General features: G+C 50.2%; 1 protein-coding gene across 22 annotated transcripts in view; it reads left to right on the forward strand.

The window, feature by feature from the left end:
• Positions 1-12,842, forward strand: part of Fnbp1 (formin binding protein 1) — a 131,311-nt gene that overhangs the window by 111,710 nt on the left and 6,759 nt on the right. For 8 of the 22 annotated variants that reach the window (XM_076568971.1, XM_042274928.2, XM_076568967.1 and 5 more), the window contains 5 exons: positions 2,707-2,721; positions 6,935-7,044; positions 10,103-10,235; positions 10,736-10,857; positions 11,142-11,281. In XM_076568971.1, the coding sequence (XP_076425086.1) occupies positions 2,707-2,721; positions 6,935-7,044; positions 10,103-10,235; positions 10,736-10,857; positions 11,142-11,281 (520 nt within the window). The remainder of the gene's footprint in view (positions 1-2,706; positions 2,722-6,934; positions 7,045-10,102; positions 10,236-10,735; positions 10,858-11,141; positions 11,282-12,842) is intronic. The other 14 variants (XM_076568966.1, XM_042274927.2, XM_006983435.4 and 11 more) reach the window with 3 other exon arrangements.

Consider the following 12,842-nt stretch of genomic DNA (forward strand, 5'->3'; position numbering starts at 1 on the left):
ACACATGGACGAGCTGGCTCTGTCTCCCTCCGTGTTGTTGATGCTCGCTTCTCCCAGAGCCCCTAACCGTCGCCTGAAGCTGATGGTGTTTGGTCCCTCGGTGTCCAGTCACACACTCCGTGAGGCTTTTGCCTTTATTCTCCTCGGAGAAGGCTTGCTTTCTAATCAGAAGTGACCTAATTGGCTGGCTTATGACTTATAACCTGAAAACAATCATGTTTGAAAAAGGAATTCGGCACCGTGGTGGCACCTTCTGCAGGTGATCCATCACTGCCCATTCCAGAAAATGGAATTTGAGAGTTTTGGTGTTTCCAAAAACTGAGTGTGAGAATTTAGTATTTCCAGTTTCTATTGGAACAGATGTTCAATTTTGATCATTTGTTCTTATTTTGAAGTCGTAACCTTCCATATTGATATTGCAAATTTGGTTCTAGGATATTTCGATTATAATCTCAAGTCAGGAAAGGAGTCCTGTAGAGAGCAAATAGTGAGTCGGGGTCTTGGAATTCGCATAAGATGGTGTGTGAGGAAATACTGGTGTCCGCTCGTGTGCTTTGTGGGGGCCGTCCTCTGCCCTGCACCATGAGTGTTGTCTGTCTGAACGACGAACTCAGCTTGTGACGGACAATCTGTGCTTAAGCTCCAGGAGGCTCAGCAAGTTCACGGCCACGGCCTGTGCAGACTTGAAAAGCTGTCCAGTCAGTCTCTTCCTTCCACGTGGAATGCGTTCTTTAAAAAGCGATCGCCTGTTTACAAAGAAGTGTCAACTTTTTTTTTTTTTTTGAGACAGGATTTGTCTAGTCCAGGCTGGCCTGGAAGTCAGCTGTGTAGCCCGGCCTCTGCCTCCTGAGTGTGAGCCACCAAGCTTGGCTAAAAGTATCAGCTTAAGGATGAAAAAGTATAAAAGTTGGCTGAGAAATTTTAACCCCTCCCTACCCAGCATAAAAATCCACGTGTGCTTTCTCTGGTATGTTGTCCTCCGGTGTGCCTGCACCCTACTGTCGGTTACTAGGGCCTTCGGTATTGCTGGAGACGAAGTCCGGGCCATGGGTTGAACTCTCCCTAGGCAGACAGTGGGGTCTCACAGAGTCTTGTTCTCTTCTGAGTTCTCGAAGCCCTCTTACTCTGGTTGAAGTCCTGCGGTCATGGGACCTTTCCTATCTCCAGGCCCAGCAGTAGTGGAGCTGTTGTGGCCCTAGGGTGATCAGGCCACCACCCACAGCAGCACCCGAGAGCCAAGGCAGTGTCTCCCCATACCCTAAAGGCAGCTTCCGTAAGCAACATAAGCTACTGTTCATGGTCACTCTCCATGCTGTGTAGACCCCACCGACAGGCTTGACATTCAATAGCCAGCCTCAAGCCACCTGTAGTCACACTGCTCAGGAGCCTGAGGCAGCAGGATCAAGAGTTCAAGGCCAGACTGAGCTACACAGCATGACCCAAAGCTCCATCAAAAGAAAGCAATTACTTTTGAAAAAGATCGAGCCTTAGAAGTCACCCTTGTGGCCCAGGAGCCAGTGCTGGTGTGCAGGTGGGAGGCTGCATTGCCTGGTCACCTCTGTCCTGCTGCCAAGAGTCTAGCTGGCACGCACGCACGATCAATCAGTCAGTCAGTCAGTCATGCACACACGCGCGCACACACACATACAGAGTCAGAGTCAATCAATCAACCAATCGATCAGTCAGTCATGCACACACACACACACACACACACACACACACATAAGTTTTTTATTTGTTTGTTTTGTTTTGTTTTTTCAAGACAAGATTTCCCTGTGTAGCCCTGGCTGGCCTGGAACTCACTCTGTAGACCAGGCTGGCCTCAAACTCACAGAGATCCACCTGCCTCTGCCTCCTGAGTGCTGGGATTAAAGATGTGCACCACCATGCCGGGCAAAATTTTTAAAAATTACTATTAGAAAATAAAAACTTGGGCCGTGGTGGCGCACGCCTTTAATCCCAGCACTGGGAGGCAGAGCCAGGCGGATCTCTGTGAGTTCGAGGCCAGCCTGGTCTACAAAGCAAATTCCAGGAAAGGTGCAAAGCTACACAGAGAGAAACCCTGTCTCAAAAAACCAAAAAAAAAAAAAAAAAAAAAAAAAAAAAAGAAAGAAAGAAAGAAAGAAAAGGAAAGCCAAGCACTCGTGTGGGAGGGCGTGGTGGTGCATGCCTATGACCCAGCACTCAGGAGGTAGAAGAGAAGGATTTCTGAGAATTCGAGGCCGTCCCAGCCAGGGCTGGACACTGGGTAACACTGTCTCAAAAATAAAATTTTAAAAAGAGTCTACCTAAGATGTCCCAGGAGAGACTGGTAAACCAAGTGCTGTGCGATTCTTTTAGGGTCATTATGTGTCACTGCTGTGCCTAGCAGATTGAAGTCCCTGGGTCTGTCCCAGCACCTCTCCCAATCACCCTCCCCAGCAAGCCGATAGGCATCCAGCGGGAGGTGACAGCGCAGGGTCACGAGGACTCTCCTCTCACACCTCGTCTTGGCTTTGGCAACCAAGCGACCTAAGCAGTTTTTGTTACGACCAACCCCTCCTGTGAACTTTCGCACAGATCTGCCCCGGCCATTTTCACAAGGCGGCAGGCGAGCTGATGTTTTGAGTCCAGTGGGACTGGCCACATGTCCCCTCTTCTGACCTGTGTTTTTTTTTTCTCTCTTTCTCTCTTCCCGTTTGTTACCTCTTCAATTTTTCCGTGAAGCTTTCTCTCAAGCTGGTAAGCATAATGTCCCCATGCATGCCCCTAGTCTAATCGGGTGTCGGGTGTGTGTTATGGATGCTATGCCATGGGCAACCTGCCTCCAGCATTAACTGCTCACTCTTTCCTCCCTCGGGCGCTTTTGTTGGTGTTTATCTGACCTCTGGATGTGTGACTGTCCTATTCACTAAGAAAATTAATGCTTAACATGATTTGGTTTTCCTTACTGTGGGGTCCTTATGAATATGCCAAGCATTGATCAACTGTTTATATTCATCTGAATGTAAATGTCAGAATTTGAGGGTGGGGCGGTGTTCCTACTGGATCATTTTGGTTCAAAATAAATTTAAATAGTTGGACGGTACTCCTTCCTGGCAGCCACTAAAGGAGGGAGGCAGAGGCAAACGGATCTCTGTGAGTTCGAGGCCAGCCTGGTCTACATAGTGAGCTCCAGGCCAGCCAGGGCTATTTAGAGAGACACTGTCTCAAAAACAAAACAAAACAAAACAAACAAACAAGCAAAAAACCACAACAACAACAACAAAATGAACAAAAACTGGAAGCCTGAAGGAGACACATGGGTGTGTGTCACACCTGTAGTGACTGCTCAGGCTTTTGGTGGGAAGACCAGGGGGAAGCTAGGACCTCCTGGGAACCTGCGCAGCTCTGTGGGTGCCTTGGGTAAAGGTGATTCCAGAGGCCACAGATGCTCTGATGGATAAAGGGATGCCCCCTCATCCATCCTTGCTTAAGCTGTCTACCTAATGTCTGTCTGTCTTGCTTTTCCTTCACGGTGTAGCTCTGGTGAACACCCGGAGTAATTGTTAATTTGTTAAAGGAAATCCTAACCAACATAACCCACCACTATCCTTGGAGAACGGGTGAGGGCTGGGGACGTGTGTCCTTTCGGAATACAGATCCTTTCCCGTGCGCTTCCATGACATTTCTGTGAAGTCAGTGAAACACTGGGGGCTGGAGAGTTGGCTCAGTGAGGAGAGCACTTGCCCTCCCAGGCGTGCAGACTCCAGCTTAGACCCCCAGCACCATAGGAGGCCAGGTACGACTGTGTGTATCTGTAATCTCAGCACTGAGGGGCGGAGAGACGTGAGTTCCAGAGGAAGTGCACTGGACAGCCAGCCTCGCCAAAGAAAAGCCAGTCTCAAGGCTGTAATGTGGAGAGAGGGTGACATCTGACATCCTGCTGGAGTGACACACCTTGAGTATGCACAGCTCTGCATATTTATGTGTCTGTACCACAAACACGCACACAGACATGAAATATTAGGTAGGAAATGGAATAGCTGTAAAAGCAAATATCTCAAAGACCTGTTTTGCCCAGGAGCAACGTAAATTCCATTCTGAGATGAAGAAAGGCTGACTACCGAGCCGTTTAACCTGGGTGTGGGTGACCTCGCCTTCCATGGCTGGTTCCACTGTCTGTTCTGCTAACTGGGCCGCTCCAGCCTCATCAGAGAGTCAGAGACGTCCCCTCTGACTCAGAGCTGGAAACAAGAGCCCCATTGCCACAAGATGAGTCACATGCCAGAGCTTTGTTTGAGGAAATGTAAACTTCAAAAGTCTAATTGGGTGAGACGCCCTTTCTACCGATCCTAAGTTTATATGAGAGGCTGCTGACCTGAATCTCCATAGCAACCAAGGTTTGAGGCTTTTCCAGTGACTTGTTTTCAAATAACAATGGTAGTTGAAAAGCCAGGGGAGCTCTTGAAAGGGACCTGGCTGGTCAGTTAGGTTGACGCTGTATCAATTGACATAGCAGGAGGATAGTTAGAGTTTGTCACGGCGTCGGCGTCATAGGTAACCAGTGCTGTCTCTTCCGTGGGTAGCCACAAGCCACCAGCCCAGAGTGCCCTTACAGGTGCCGCTGCCAGTCAGACGCCATCCAAGCCTCACACCTGTTCTAAATACATTCAAAAGATTCAGGTCACCACTGAAGCAGCCATGTTCAAGTGCAGACAGGCAGTCTCCTGAAGCTCCTGTCCCAGACATTGCAGCCACAGAACGTTTCCATCATCACCCACGGTCGAGAGGGCTCTCTGGCCACTGACCGGATTGCCTCACTTCCACAGTGACTTGTATTGAATTTTGTTACATCCCAGACTTAAAAAAAAAAAAAAAAAAAACTCAGAGCTGGGCAGATGGGTCTGAGGTGAAAGTGTTTGTAAGCCCAAGTGTGAAAGCTTGAGTCTCCATTCTCAGACTCGATGTAAAAGCACAGTGCCCAGCAGGCATGGCCGCAATACCAGTGCCCTGTGGGGAGATAGAGCATGCAATGGAAAGACAGCCCAGAGACCCTGTCTCAAACAGAGAGGAAGACAGGGACCCCTGGTGTGTGTGTGTGTGTGTGTGTGTGTGTACACGTATGTACACAATCTCAACCTAGGAAACAAGTATCAGGGTCCCCAAGGTGGCTTAGGGCTTGATGACCTTGAGTTCCATTTCAGAGACCCTCACGATTGAATGATGGAGCTGACTCCCACAGATGGTATAATAAATAAAAATTGTAAAGACGGATTTTCCTCCAAGCTCCAAGCTGGAATAGAGTGAACACAGAGGTAGACACGGAAGTTTTCAGATAGCGTGCGTGGGAGAGGAAACTGCCTCAGCCTGTCATGCCGAGGGACCCTCCTGCTGCTGCTTGGTGACAGGACCGTCGCCCACCCCCTCACCCCCGACCGTCACACACTCAGGGTGTCTCAGGATGGGGCTCCGATCCCCAGGTGGCCTAGGAGGCAAATATTTGCTGACTCATGCACTTCCCAGCCCAGCCATCTTCTTCATAATCGGCCTACAAACTTCTGTCACAAGCCCCTGAGTAAGCCGCTTGGCAAATCCAGTGGATTCCAGAATCACATTCCCTGGGCCCCCTTTCTTCTCGCCCCCAAGTCAATCTCACCCTTGTTTGAAAAGAATTGAGGTTTTGAAGTAAAACCTCTCTTGTCAACTTCCTGGCTTTCGCTGGGCCGGTTGAATACATTTCATTCTTTATGAAAACGGCCTCATTTAAGGAAAAGCTCTTGGCCCTACAGTGGAGCCATGGCTCTCCAGCAAGGAGACGGTCTTTGGAGGGAGACCAGCCCCCCAGGTCTTCTACTGGAAGCACGTGTACCAAGACAAGGGGGCAGCGGGATTTTAAAGAGAGCCCGGCCAGGCGTGGTGGCTCGGATCTGCAGGCCCGGCCGAGTCTAAAGGGCTGCCTCAAAGTGAAGGCCAACCTGGTCTACACAGCAAATACCAGGCTAAGCAGGTGCTAAAAATTGCCAGTGGGGAGCGGGGAGAAAATGAGGTGCTGCAGAGACGGCTCAGCAGTTAGGAGAACGAGTTCCCAGCACCTACATCGTGCAGCTCACAACCACCTGTCCTTTGTTCCAGGGAAATCTGATGCCCTCTCCTGAACTCTGGGGCCCCGAACACACATGTGCGCACACACAATTTTGAAATAAAATCTTTTAAATTGGGAGAGGGGACTAGGAGCCAGATGTGGTGGTTCACACCTATAATCCCAGTGCCCAGAAAACCAAGGCAAGGAGATCACCGTGAGTTCGAGACTGTAGCCCAGTGGTAAAATGCTTGCCCAGTACACATAGGCCCCAGGTTCAGCCCTGCAGAAAGGGGGAGGGGTGTTAAAATACATTCCTGACTGGGAAAGCAGAGGAGGTTGGTTTTGTTCACTGGGAAGTAACTTGGGGTCCCAAAGACAGTGAGGGGCCAGTAACACCAGAAGGGGATGCCATTTTCTTTTTTAAATCATACTTTTCGCTCACGTCCTCAAAGCGAAGTGATAGTCCACCTGTCGTGATTTCACAGGGGTGGGAACTCCGCCTCAGCCTTGAGGGGAGCCGGGAAGGAATGCTTCAACTAAGGGAAGGTCAGAGGTTCCGAGCCAGTGTTGGCTGGGCTGGATTACATTACAGAAGCGCCAGCCTCCTCCACTTCAGTCATGGGTGGGAATAGTCGGAAAATGCAAACGAAGTAGCCTCTAAATTTTCTGTGGGCTTCCTTCCGAGTCACACCTATTTCCTGGTCTCTCCTCCCCGGAGTGTAGAGGGACCTCCGGGGTTTGCATGGGTTTGGTTTTCACATCTCAGCTGGTGTGGCGGGAAAGCCTAGCTGGTTCTGCGGAGCCTCTGCAGGTCTGCAGGCTTGGTGTGCCTCCTCCTACCCAGGGGCGCCTCAAGGCTTTCTGGCTTCTCACTTATGTTTGTGTCTGCAGGGTGCCACACCAGAAGACTTCAGCAACCTTCCGCCTGAGCAGAGAAGGAAAAAGCTGCAGCAGAAAGTTGATGATCTCAATAAAGAGATCCAAAAGGAGATGGATCAGAGGTAGGATGGGTCAGTGTGCCCAGACAAACAACCCAAGCTCAGTTTGGAAAGAGGAAATCTGAAGATGGATGTGTGTGTGCGCATGCAGTACCCACAGAGGCCAGAAGAGGGTGTCAGAACTCTTGGAACTGGAGTTACGGGCAGTTGTGAGCTACCAGATACAGGTGTTGGGATCCAAACTTTGGTCCTCATGATAAAATAGTACATTTTCTTAAATGCTGAGCCCTCACCTCTCCAGAATCCAAAAAGGATAGAAAGGCATTATTTTGGTAGGTGTTTTTGTCTGTTTTCCCATTGTGTGCTGGGGTTCTCTGTGGAGGTTGTATTTTGAGTCTGGGGAACAAAATGCCCTTGGCTAGGTTTCATGTTTCTCTTGTCCTGTGTGAATGGGTGAGTTTTTGGTTTTCAGCTCCAGTCAATGGAAGAAGATGAATGGGGTCCCAGGGTCATGGGCTGGATAGGCCACCCCAGCTTCCCTCCACCTTATACAGATGTTGGTGTGGCTGTACCTCTTGCAGCAGGGGTGCAGTCGTCTGTAGCTCTCAAAGCAGGTCATCTTCTTGTCTCTGTTGTATTTCTGAGCAGGCTGGTGAAGGGTAGTTCATTTATGCCATGACGCAGACACAGCACCAGGTGCAGGGTGGACTCTCCCTGATGTTGTAGTCATACAATACGTAGCCATCCCCCAGCCACTTGCCTTCCAGCATCGACCTCTACTGCTCCAGCAGGCTGCCTTCCTTGTCTTGGATCTCCGTCCTGACATTCTCAAGGATAGTGTCACTGGGCTCCACCTCAAGGGTGATGGTCTTGCCTGTCAGGAACCTCTTGAGGTTCTGCATATTGGCATCAGCTAGGTCACCTCGATACAGGCAGAATCTTGGAGTTTTCTCTCAGGGGTCAAAGGAGTTTTTGGTTGTTTGTTTTTGTTTTTGTACAAAGAGTGGAAAATAGCGTGAGTCCCACCTCTCACTCCCACACATCCTGCTTTTGAGTCTAAAATCTGTTTCTTTTTAGTTGAGGCTAATTAAGTATCAGTCTTCCTGTAGAGTCTCAAAGGTGTCCTTCCCCTTCCCTCCCCTCTCCTTCCCTCTCCTCCCCTTCCCTCCCCTTCCAATCCCCTCTTTCATTGGTTTTTTTTGTTTGTTTGTTTGTTTTTTGAGACAGGGTCTCCCTATGCAGACCAGGCTGGCCTCAAACTCACAGAGACCTCTGCCTCCTGCTTGCTGGACTAGAGGTATGCACCACTGCACCCCTTTGTTGTTCCGATCCCAGTGCCTCTGTAAAAGCCAGGCACAGCGGCAGCAGCGGCGGGTCTGTAACCCCACTGCTAGCCAGCTGGTAAGAGACCGCATCTTAAAAACCAAGGGGGTAGCCCGGCAGTGGTGGCGCACTCCTTTAATCCCAGCACTCTGGAGGCGGAGACAGGTGGATCTCTGTGAGTTTGCGACCAGCCTGGGCTACAGAGTGAGATCCAGGACAGGGAACAAAACTACACAGAGAAACCCTGTTTCGGAAAAAAAAAAAAAAAAAAAAAAAACCCAAGGGGGAGTGGCCAGAGTGAGGGCTCCATGCTTATAAGCCCTTGCTGTACAATTGGAGGACTGAGGTCCAGACTCCAGCACCCACAAAACACGCCCAAGGTCCCACAAACATCTCTAAGCCAAGTTCCCAGGTGGGCAGAGTCGGTGGGATCTCTGGGGCTTGCCTCCAGGGAATAGGTGAAGAGTGAGAAGACACATGACTGTGGTCTCCGTTTACTCACACAGGCATGCTCACCTGTATGCTCACCTGCACACTCACACACACAAATAAACAAATACATAAATAAGTAGTTTTTAAAGAAAAGGCCCCTGGCAGCAAAAGTAGCTACCACAGTTAATTAATCTTTCAATCTATTGGGCATGATAAATTTAATTCAGTAGTTATATACATTTTGATTGGCTTTGAAAATTATTAATTTATAAACTAAAGTTCCATTTCCTTTTGGGATACCATCTTACAAGGACTCCAATTTGCAGTAAGGCTTGTTAAGGAAGGGAATGGCTCAGTTGCCTTTAGCCTACTGGCTATGGGTGGGTTAGGACTTCTGTTGGTCTTTTCTATTTCGAACACACATTGCAAGCCCCAATGCCACTTTGAGATCTTTGGCAGCAATTAACGATGCAGCTCACACACGATTGAGCCGGTACAATAATGAGTATTCAGAGACGGGTAATACCTGGGGGGCACTCACCAACCTAAGACAGAGCACCTGTGTGGCCTGGGCAGGCGTCTCCATGACGGGTAAGGTGACCTGCTGACGTCCCACGCAACCCAAGTCAGAAGCTCATTTTTTAATAAAATGGGGACCTGTAGGTCCCTGGCCCCCATTTTGGGTAACTGTTGCCTTGCTTGCTGACCTTGACCTTGATATCCTCCCTATGCTAATTCCCTGCTGGGTTCCACCCTCCTGAATGCTTAAGGGAAGTTCCTTGTCTATGTATCCTGCACAAAGGGCATTAATAGCTTAGATGCAAGATTGTAAAACATCGGTAGCAAACTTCTGCCCTCCAGGGTTCTCCCATTGTGCTGTAAGCCTGTATTTAAGATCTCATCCCTCCTTCAATAAATGGCATTCAGCATAAAAAAAAAAAGCATAGGTAGACAAGAGGTAGATGAAGACACCCAATGTGACCTCTGTGTGCACACATATCTGCGCACACACACAACACACATGAATGCATACACACACACGCACACACATCAGTGAACTTTTGAAGAAATTGATCAAAAGAGACCATGAGAAGAGGGGTGATCTCACCATGTAGCCTAGCCTCCAATTTAAGCTCCTCCTGCCTTGGCCTCCGAGTGCTGGGATCACCAGTGTGTGTCACCAAGCCAGAGCGGTAGTATTAACAACCACTTTTAATTTTTCAGAAAAATGCTGGTAAGAGGTGATGGGAGACCTGTGATACCCAGAATGGGGTTTTGTTAAGGACAGTAGGCTTTTCACCCAGTCAGAGAAAACCCGCGACTGACTCCGGCCTCAGCCCCCATGCTGTTCTTACTTTTTTCTCAGGGACGCCATCACCAAAATGAAAGATGTGTACCTGAAGAACCCTCAGATGGGAGATCCGGCCAGCTTGGACCACAAACTCGCCGAGGCCACCCAGAACATAGAGAAACTGCGGCTGGAGACACAGAAGTTTGAGGTGTGGAGGACAGGATTAAGGAAGGAACAGGAAGGGGAAGGGTGCCTCTGGGCAGACCCCTGGGGAACCCCCCCAACCCTCACCCCCACATTTCCAGTGGTTGGTCTCTGGAGAGGAAAACCACCCTGCTGACATGCCTTGAGCCCTGGGGTTTCCCAGGGTGACCTCAGAGCCGCGGGACTGAGTCAGAAGGAAGTAGGGTAATTTATCTGTGATTACATGGCTGCCCAAGAGTGTAGCCCAGTGATGCCTGCTTTCTGCCACGTGGAATGATTGGTAAATTTGGTAAACAGGGGCCTCCCTACCCCTTCCTCAACTTTGCAAAAGAAGCAGTTGCCTGTGAGCTCATCTGTATAACCAGCCAGTGCAGGGCCAGAGACGTCACCCAGGCCGTCCTACATCAGCTTTAAGTGACTGTCCAACCCTGAGTTAAGGCCTGGCAGCTCATGATTGAGCCTAGGCTAGCCCAGCTCCAAGTCTTCTGTGGCTTTTGCTTCCAGGCCTGGCTGGCTGAGGTGGAGGGCAGACTCCCGGCACGGAGTGAGCAGGCGCGCCGGCAGAGTGGGATGTATGAGGCTCAGACACACCAGACGGTCACTAATTGCGCCCAGGACCGGGAAAGGTACAGTCCCTGTGCAGCCCTGCCTCTGGCAGAGCGGACTTCTGGCTTTGTGCTTACCTCCAAATTCTGGAATTTCTCATGAACACAAGGCAAGAGCTTCTGTTTCCCTCGTCTCTGATCCTTCCCACACGAAAATGTTTCAATGTATCATCCAGTCTGGGCTGGCTACCGTGGCGGTGGTGGTGGGTGGTGGCGGCGGCGGCGGCGGCGGCGGTGGGTGGTGGTGAGGGGACCCACGTCTCCAGGTTGGGCGCTATAGTTGTTTCGTGTCTTCCTCTCTTGAGCAGCCCAGATGGGAGTTACACAGAGGAGCAAAGTCAGGAGAGCGAGCTCAAGGTGCTGGCCACGGATTTCGATGACGAATTTGATGATGAGGAGCCACTGCCTGCCATAGGGACCTGCAAGGCCCTCTACACATTTGAAGGTACTGCCGCCCGGGGTGGTGGGGTCTTCTGCCTCCCCAAACTGACTAGATGACCCCTCTCTTCCAGGGATCAGAACTCTCTCTCTCTTTCTCTCTCTCTTCCTCATACATACGATAAAATTATAGAAAAAAATTATTTATTTTATGTGAATGGGTGTTTTGCCTACATGTGTGTCTGTGGAGGCCAGAAGGCACACACACACACACACACACACACACACAGACACACACACACACACACACACACACACAGACACACACACACACACACACACACACATACACGTAACCCTGCTGACAGTGCCCTGAACCATTGTCCCCTGCCCTATTTCATTTCTGTTGCTGTGAAGAAATATCCTGACAATAATCAACTCAGAGGAGAAAGGGGTTTCTTCTGGCTCACAGTTCCAAGTCCCAGTCCATCCTAGCCGGAGCCAGACAACGGCTGGTCACACCCACCACCAAGGCGAATGCTGTTCTAAGAGCTTCTACTCTTTTCTTTTTTTTTTTCTTTTTCTTTTTTTTTTTTTGGTTTTTGAGACAGGGTTTCTCTGTGTAGCTTTGCGCCTTTCCTGGAACTCACTCTGTAGACAGACTGGCCTCGAACTCACAGAGATCCACCTGGCTCTGCCTCCCGAGTGCTGGGATTAAAGGCGTGTGCGACCACCGCCCGGCTTTTTTCTTTTCTTTCTTTTTTTTTTTCTCGAGACAGGGTTTCTCCGTGTAGTTTTGGTGCCTGTCCTGGATCTCACTCTGTAGAACAGGCTGGCCTCAAACTCACAGAGATCCACCTGCCTCTGCCTCCCAAGTGCTGGGATTAAAGGTGTGCACCACCACTGCCTGGCGAGCTTCTACTCTTAGACAGCAGCGAACTTTCAGGTGCCGCCCACTTTCAGGCTAGGCCTTCCCACATCAATTATGGTGGTTAAGACAGACTCCCACGATATCCTCCCTATGCTAATTCCCTGCCGGGTTCCACCCTCCTGAATGCTTAAGGGAAGTTCCTTGTCTGTGTATCCTGTATAATGGGCTTTAACCGCTTAGATGCAAGATTGTAAAACAGAAATAACCATTGCACACTCCCAAAGCTGGCCGAGAGGGGTGGCTGGGCTGTCTGGGGGCCTTGGCTAAGGAGAAGACACAGCTGTATTGTGATCGACCGGGCTGAGCAAAGGGGAGGAGAGACAAGGCCAACCCAATGGCTCATCCTTGGGTCCTCGGAGATGCCCTGGGGAAGGAGTGTCCCCGGAAATCCAGGTCTCCTGGACTACATTTCCAAGGCCTGGGGACATCGCGGGGAACAGTCCTAGAGGCAGTAGGAAAAGTAGAACCTTGACTTCAGGAAATGCCAGAAGGGGAGAGAGATGAGGACCTGCTAGCAGGTGCTGTGGAAGCTGAGCGAGGACCTCTGCTCCCCCTGCCCCCCTCTGCCCCAGGAGAAACCCTGAGAGGAGTGAGTGGCTAGAGGAGCAGAGATTCACCAAAGCTTGTGGGGAGCTGTGGGGGTTCCTCAGAGGACCTAAGGAGGGGTCCTGTCTAAGGAGGGGTCCACAGACAGGAG

This window comes from Peromyscus maniculatus, chromosome 4, assembly GCF_049852395.1.
Source record: "Peromyscus maniculatus bairdii isolate BWxNUB_F1_BW_parent chromosome 4, HU_Pman_BW_mat_3.1, whole genome shotgun sequence".
Lineage (NCBI taxonomy): Eukaryota > Metazoa > Chordata > Mammalia > Rodentia > Cricetidae > Peromyscus > Peromyscus maniculatus.